A 6,868-nucleotide genomic window follows, 5' to 3' on the forward strand; every position below is an offset into this window, starting at 1 on the left:
AAAAAAAAAAAAAAAAAAAAGAACTAAGACATTTAAAAATAACTGATAATAGTGATCTGGAAGATAAGACCTGAGCTACCAGGCATAGCAATTAACTGATAAACTTAAGTTTCACAAATTTCAAAGTCAACCTTATCTGGATCATCTGTTCAGTTTTTTTCTGATTACATATATTAACATACTTTTCAATTATATAGTTTGTTTCTTCTTGTTAATATCCATCATTTTTATTAGTTACTCTCTATTTACTGTCCTTACTTCATCCAGGAATTGCTACACCAATCATCAAGCTGGTGTATACTGCTCACTACAGCTGGACTAGCTTTATGTCACTCCTCTCTGGAGGGAAACAAACACGGAGCAAAAGGCCTAAGCACTGAAGCATCTGGCCAGATTCAAAAGTAGTCTCCTTCATTAGTTACCGTGTTAATCACTGTTCTACACTTCATTGTAGTAATCTGACCAGTAGTTAAGACCCAAAAGCCTCAACACTAGATTTAGAGTCCGAAGGAGTCAAGCAAGTTCTAGTTAGAATTCACTCCAACAACATAAACTATAAAAAAGCTATTGAGTATTTCCATTCACCTAGCCAGAGCCTTTCTCCAAAACATGAAACCAAGTCAGTTAAGTACACTAATGTCCTAATGGTAATTTACCCACATATAACTGTTAACAGATGGATACAGTTAGAAAAAATACACCAACATATTAGAACATCTAAAATAATATCATTTGAAAACACAACAACAACAAACAGCTGGAAGCTCAAGATGTTTGCTCCAAGTCTTTAGCATGATTACATACCTACGGGGCTACCTGGAGTAGCTGAAGGCGGCTGTGACGATGGAATTGCACTTGAAGGTTTGTCAAAGTCCAGAACAGACTCCTAAAGACATGATTTTAAATAAGGAGTAAAAAACAAAGATTAGTCATTTAAAAGCTATTACCATTAAATTATTCATGATGCTGCCTATAGACTATTAGCTACAGATATCTAGCTAATCACTATCTCAAGAGGTCAAAAAGTCTTCATTGAAAAAGAAATTAAGAATTGAAAGTAAAATCTAAAGTAACTGCCAACCCTTAAGGCGTGTAGAGTGTTAAAACCACAAGCACAGGCCGTGCTCTATGGCTCACACCTGTAATCCGAGCACTTTAGGAGGCTGAGGTAGGAGGACTGCTTGAGCTCAGGAGTTCAAGACCAGCATGGGCAAAAAAGTAAGACTTTGTTGCTACTAAAAGTTTTTTTAAGAATTAGCTAGGCATGGTGGTATGTGCCTGTAGTCTCAGATACTTAGGAGGCTGAGACAGGAGGATCACTTGAGCCCAGGAGTTTGAGGCTACAGTGAGCTATGAACACGCCACTGCACCCCAGCCTCAGCAAGCAGAGCTAGATCATGCCTTTAAAAAAAAACAACAAAACAACAAAAACACTACAATTGTAATTCTAAAACCTAAGTCAGAAAACAAACTCTTAACCTTACTAAGGCCCTAAACACAGTCATCAATCCTAGTCTACTCAGAACCCTCATTTTTATTACACCCAACCAAGGAGCACGTATTTATTTCAACCATTTACTAACTCATGCTGTTAAAACACTTTCACAATGAGAAACCATTCTCTTTTATCTCCCTATCTTGGTTCTCCAAAAAAAACTTCCCAGTATTTTGCATACTTAAACTACAACCTTGCAGGGAGCATTTAAGTTCTTTTATCTTCAAGTAATCTGATGGTATAGGCAATTCCTACATTTTGCAAATAAGTGTGGGACGTTAAATAAACAGCTGGTAACAGAATTGAAATTTAAACCCAGGCCTATATTCAAAGCTCAGGATCTTTCACTAAACAAAAATACTTATTTTGACTACTTCAGTCCTCAGTAATCTCATATCATTCTCAAATTCTGTAAGTGTCTGTATCTCACAACTTAATTAAACATACTGTATAACACAATTTATCATTTAACTACTGATTTAACACAAATTTACAATCTTCTACAACTGGAATATAAATCCATTGAAGGCAATGAATGTCTTATTTTCTCTATCTATAATGTAATGGTACCTAACAATACCAAGCATACAGTAGGTTCTTACAGTGGGTTCTCAGAGTTCTCACTATTGATGATCTATAGCAGTAACGATACTGGAGCAAGTTAAGCTTTTCACACGTTTAATTATTTTTGTTGTTGTTCTAACAAACTTAGGAAGTAGAAACAATACTCCTCATTTTTCAAATAAAGAAACTGAGGTAGAATCAAGTAATTTGCCTAAACTCTAGGCTAGGAGAGCTAGGAGGCGGCAGAGCCAGGACTTGACAGAATAATCTATGCTCTTAATAATTTCACTGTAATGTTTCCAATCAGAACTCCCATAAATATCATTTAAGATTTTGTAAATGACTCATACTTGCATAAAGTTACAAGTTCCTTGAATCTGAGTCATCAGATCCTGCAGTTTTTCTTTCCTCAATACTGGATCCTTCGGAAGGGTAGAGGAAGAACCTACAGGCTGATGCATAGGCTTAGGCACCTACAAAATAAACCCATAATGTGTAACAGTGAAATTCAAATTCTAATCTAGGAAACAGCTAAGACCCTAATCTAGGAAACAGCTTATCACTACATCTTAAAGGAAAAGACAAAACAGCAATGTTCATTTAACACAGGTAAAGAATTTCCTCATAAATACCTTTTCTAAATAAGCAAACTTTAAACAGATTTTTCCCCTTCACAATTTTCATGGAACTTTCTAAAATACAGAATATTGTTTTTAAAGAAAAGATCCAGCAGAACTTCCTTGTTAAGAGTGTTTCCACTATGGACATGAGTTACCAAATGTCCTCTAGAATAAGATGCCACTGACTATGAGACATACCAATGATTTTTTTTCCACAGGGCAAAAATTACTATCACCTTAAATATCCCATTTTTAAGATGTATCTGATTTCACAAATCAAGATGTAAATACATATGTAAGTACATACACACATACACACATACCCTAAAATTGAGGGGGATACCCTACATTTTGTTATAAAGTAAGTACACTCTCGAGGGCTATTTATGTTTACAAGGTGGTTAGTCTTCATCCTAAATTGTTTAAAATTGCGCACATCCTGAATTAGACCAATTTACGGTTACTTTTTAAAGCTGTCAGCATGCCAGTCTCCATTAGCTCCTCTTCTCCACCTTCTAATTCACAAAGAAGGTACACAGCTAAGTTTGTCAAAGGTACCAGATAAAATAAGAGTTAAGAGACTGTAAGTGAATTCATATGGGACTCTTTTAGAAGGAAAGTATGAACATTAATGATTAATCTCACGTTTAGTCTTTTGGTTTTGAATTCTATTCTGCATTTGACTGTACTTAGTGTTCTAGACAGTTCAAATTCCAAGACAGAAAAATACTACATTACACAAAGAAGTATCCTCTGAATCACTGAAAAAACACTACAATTTCAATATAATGCTATCTGTGCTAGGAAAGCAAATTAAATATGAGTTTTGACCTTTTGAAATATGCAACCCTGATTTTAAATGCGATTCAACAAATAGCATGATAATATTCTGTTATGATAAAGGTTCTGCATTGCTATACCTAGCGGAATTTTAAACCAGGTTTTTAAAAGTAGCTTTATTGAGATATTAAATTGGCTTTTTAAATGCTTTTCAAAAATAGTTATGTTACAGTTACTGTTGTTTGATATTTGGTTAATAAAGTTGCCAATCTTCTATAGGGTAAGGAAGAAGCTAAAATTAATATTAGCAACTTGAAAAGAGAGAGAAAGGAGTGAAAAAGCAGCCAAATAACTCTAAAATTCTGTTTCCATACACCAGAATTAAGCCAAGGGTAATTTACTTATAAAATGCAAAGTTTTGCTTTCCCCAAGCAAAATGTTTTTCACATTACTATATTAGAGGGTCAACAGTTTATCAGAAAGCCTTTAGCTAAAATGGCACAAAAGTGCAAGAAAGACTACTCCATAGAGATAGAGAACACCGGAAGCAGAAGTTCATATACCTCAGCAAATGGGGCGGTAACAAGTTTGCATTATACATAGTGGTAAATAACTAATTTATAATTTAATAAAAAGCAACACTAACATAGCATTGTACCCAAGAATTATTCAATATAAGTGTTACTACCTGAAATAGGTTATTTATCCTTAAAAGAATGTGGCCTTATATTTTAACTAATCTTGTACTCTAAAATCTAGCTACAAAATATTTAATGCCAACAGTTTTCCTATCTTTGGAAAAATTCTCATTCTGAAATGGAAATAGAGAACTAATTCAAATCCCTTCCCCCAATACTGAAATATCTGCAACCCTAAACCTTCTTCATGAAGATCTGGGCTAAATTGAGTGACCATAAATGAGTAGAAGAGAAGCAAGAGAATGTAGAAAATTTTAACTTGTCAGAAAAAGTTATTCATATAGCAGGTAGATGACAACAAATGAAATATAGTATCTCACATCCTGTGACAAGCATTTACATTACTCACTTGTTCACATAATGATCTTGTCTAAACTATCCACTATGTTGATATCATATTATGTTGTTAAAATTTTGGCATTAAAACATTTTATAACTGTAGAAATTTCATCTCAGATTAGGCTCAAAGACAGACTAGATTAACTCTCAGTTTTCGAAGGAAAACAAATCTACCCACTAAAGAGGGTGAAATACTTTATACATAAACTTACATGGGTTTTGCTGTTTTTTTAAAGAGAACTAAAAAGATATTACCCACAACACCTTATTTATGCCTACAGTGACAGAAGCAGAATGATTCAGATCAACTCACATCTTTGGGTTCTGTGTTAAACTTCCTGGGCAGGAGCTGGTCATTTGGTATGAGGCTTGCTGTAGCTACTCCCCAGGACTTCGGAGCAATCTGTGACTGTGTTGTTAAAGAGTGTTTTCGACTCTCAACATTGTTTTCCCAGGATTTTGGAGTCTCTGGCTGTTTTGAATCCTGTTCTTCACACATGGGAGTGGTCCATGACTTGGTGGTGTTCTGTTCACTCTGCACAGAAGGTGTCCAAGACTTTGGAGTTTGCTTCTTTGGATCTAGTTCTTTCTGCAGCTGAACCGGCCATGGCTTTGGTGTCTCCTGCTTCTTTTGTTCCTCTTGAACATATCCTGCTTTGGATTTAGGAGTTTCCTGCTTCCACTGGCTAGGAGATGGCTTAGATTTGGAGATCTCCTGCTTCTTCTGCTCTTCTGGTACACTAGACCTGAGTTTTGGGGTATCTTGTTTTCTCTGTTCTAAGGAAACTGCAGGCTTGGATACCTCCTGGTGCTTACCAGGAGACTCCCAGGACTTGAAGGATTCCTGTTTCTTTTCCTGACTATCTGGTTCAGTAAGCATATCCCAACGTTTGGGGAGATTTGGTTTTCTAGCATAATCTGCTTCCCAAGGTTGCTCTTCGCCTTGTTTGTTTGAATAATCTACTTCTGTCATATAGCGTCTGTTAAGAAACTAGACAGAGAAACAATGCAATTAAGTCACAAAATTCATAGAAGAGCTTGAAGGGAATATTCAACTCTATTAGTATTGCTATGTTCACTGATCTAAGCTGTTGTGCTAATATGAAATTTCTGTCCTTATTTTACTTGGAAAGACTTTCCTACTTCTCTGTCCATTCCTTTTTCCTCAATTAACAGAAATACAGACTTCGATACTTTAAAAGTAGCAATTTCTGTTTGACTTGCCTAAGACTAACAAGGTTTGCTTGATTCGGACTCTTTACCAATGAATGTTGTTCCACATTTGCCAGCCTTAGGACCCCTCTCCCCAGTTGACTCCCTCAAACATTAAAAGGCAGAGGATAGTTCAACTTCAAAGTTAAAATGTGTAACCTTAAGCCATACCTTTCCTAAGTTACCAGTGTTTTATTTCCCTTATACATCAATTATACTGTTTTTGAATATCCCCTTCTTTTCAGCTTCCCATGAATTTCAATGTCACTTCAGAAAGAGAACAAATGCCTTTTCTGCTACCAATGTGAGTAAATTCTGGAGAGAGTAAAGTCCTGTGCATCTGAAAGTTCCTCTAACACAGCAGGCAAAAATAGGTAACACTTGGGCAGTTAGCGTGCCAGGCGAAATCTAAATAATTTCAAAATTAGATCAACCTCTTTAATTCTCACAATAACCCCATTAAGTAGTCATTATCATTATCCTATTTTACGTATGAGGATAACAGACACAGCTGGACCAGGTTTCTTGCCCAAAATCCCTAAGCTAGTAAACTGCAGAACCAGGGTTCAAGCTCCAGAGCCTTAGTTTCTAACCACAACTTATACAAAAGGCTGAAAAATCAACATGAGCAAATTGTCTTTCAGTATCTTACCTCTTGTGGTTGTATCTCTGGCTGTGCAAATTCCATTAGAGACTCTGGGATGATAAAACAAATTCAAATAAATACTAGGTGAACTCTTAAGGTTTTAGACAGATGACAACTATAATTCATTCTAGCAACATATTCCAGAAGCCTCATAACAGAAAAAGGGTAATACAATCAAGTATATTGATGGCAAAAAGAATTCTATTGCTTGTTAGTCCAAAGTATGTGGTCTGAGGCTAGTTCAAACTAGTAGCTCTTCTTACGTAAGACAAAAGTCAAGTTTCAGTTAAAAACTGATTTCTGGCCGGGTGTGGTGGCTCAAGCCTGTAATCCCAGCACTTTGGGAGACCGAGGCGGGTGGATCACAAGGTCAAGAGATCGAGACCAACCTGGTCAACATGGTGAAACCCCGTCTCTACAAAAAAATACAAAAAATTAGCTGGGCATGGTGGTGCATGCCTGTAATCCCAGCTACTCAGGAGGCTGAGGCAGGAGAATTGCCTGAACCCAGGAG

The 6,868-nt window shown here is 36.2% G+C and overlaps 1 protein-coding gene across 50 annotated transcripts in view; it reads right to left on the bottom strand.

The window, feature by feature from the left end:
- The window catches only part of CAPRIN2 (caprin family member 2), a 52,245-nt gene that overhangs the window by 17,440 nt on the left and 27,937 nt on the right, over positions 1 to 6,868 (bottom strand). For 49 of the 50 annotated variants that reach the window (XM_017515277.2, XM_017515275.2, XM_017515270.2 and 46 more), the window contains 4 exons: positions 6,361 to 6,404; positions 4,810 to 5,487; positions 2,410 to 2,532; positions 805 to 886 (listed from right to left, as the gene is read on the bottom strand). In XM_017515277.2, the coding sequence (XP_017370766.1) occupies positions 805 to 886; positions 2,410 to 2,532; positions 4,810 to 5,487; positions 6,361 to 6,404 (927 nt within the window). The remainder of the gene's footprint in view (positions 1 to 804; positions 887 to 2,409; positions 2,533 to 4,809; positions 5,488 to 6,360; positions 6,405 to 6,868) is intronic. The other variant, XM_017515265.2, reaches the window with a different exon arrangement.

Source organism: Cebus imitator, unplaced genomic scaffold (genome assembly GCF_001604975.1).
Source record: "Cebus imitator isolate Cc_AM_T3 unplaced genomic scaffold, Cebus_imitator-1.0 Scaffold545, whole genome shotgun sequence".
In the NCBI taxonomy this organism is placed as follows: Eukaryota; Metazoa; Chordata; class Mammalia; order Primates; family Cebidae; genus Cebus; species Cebus imitator.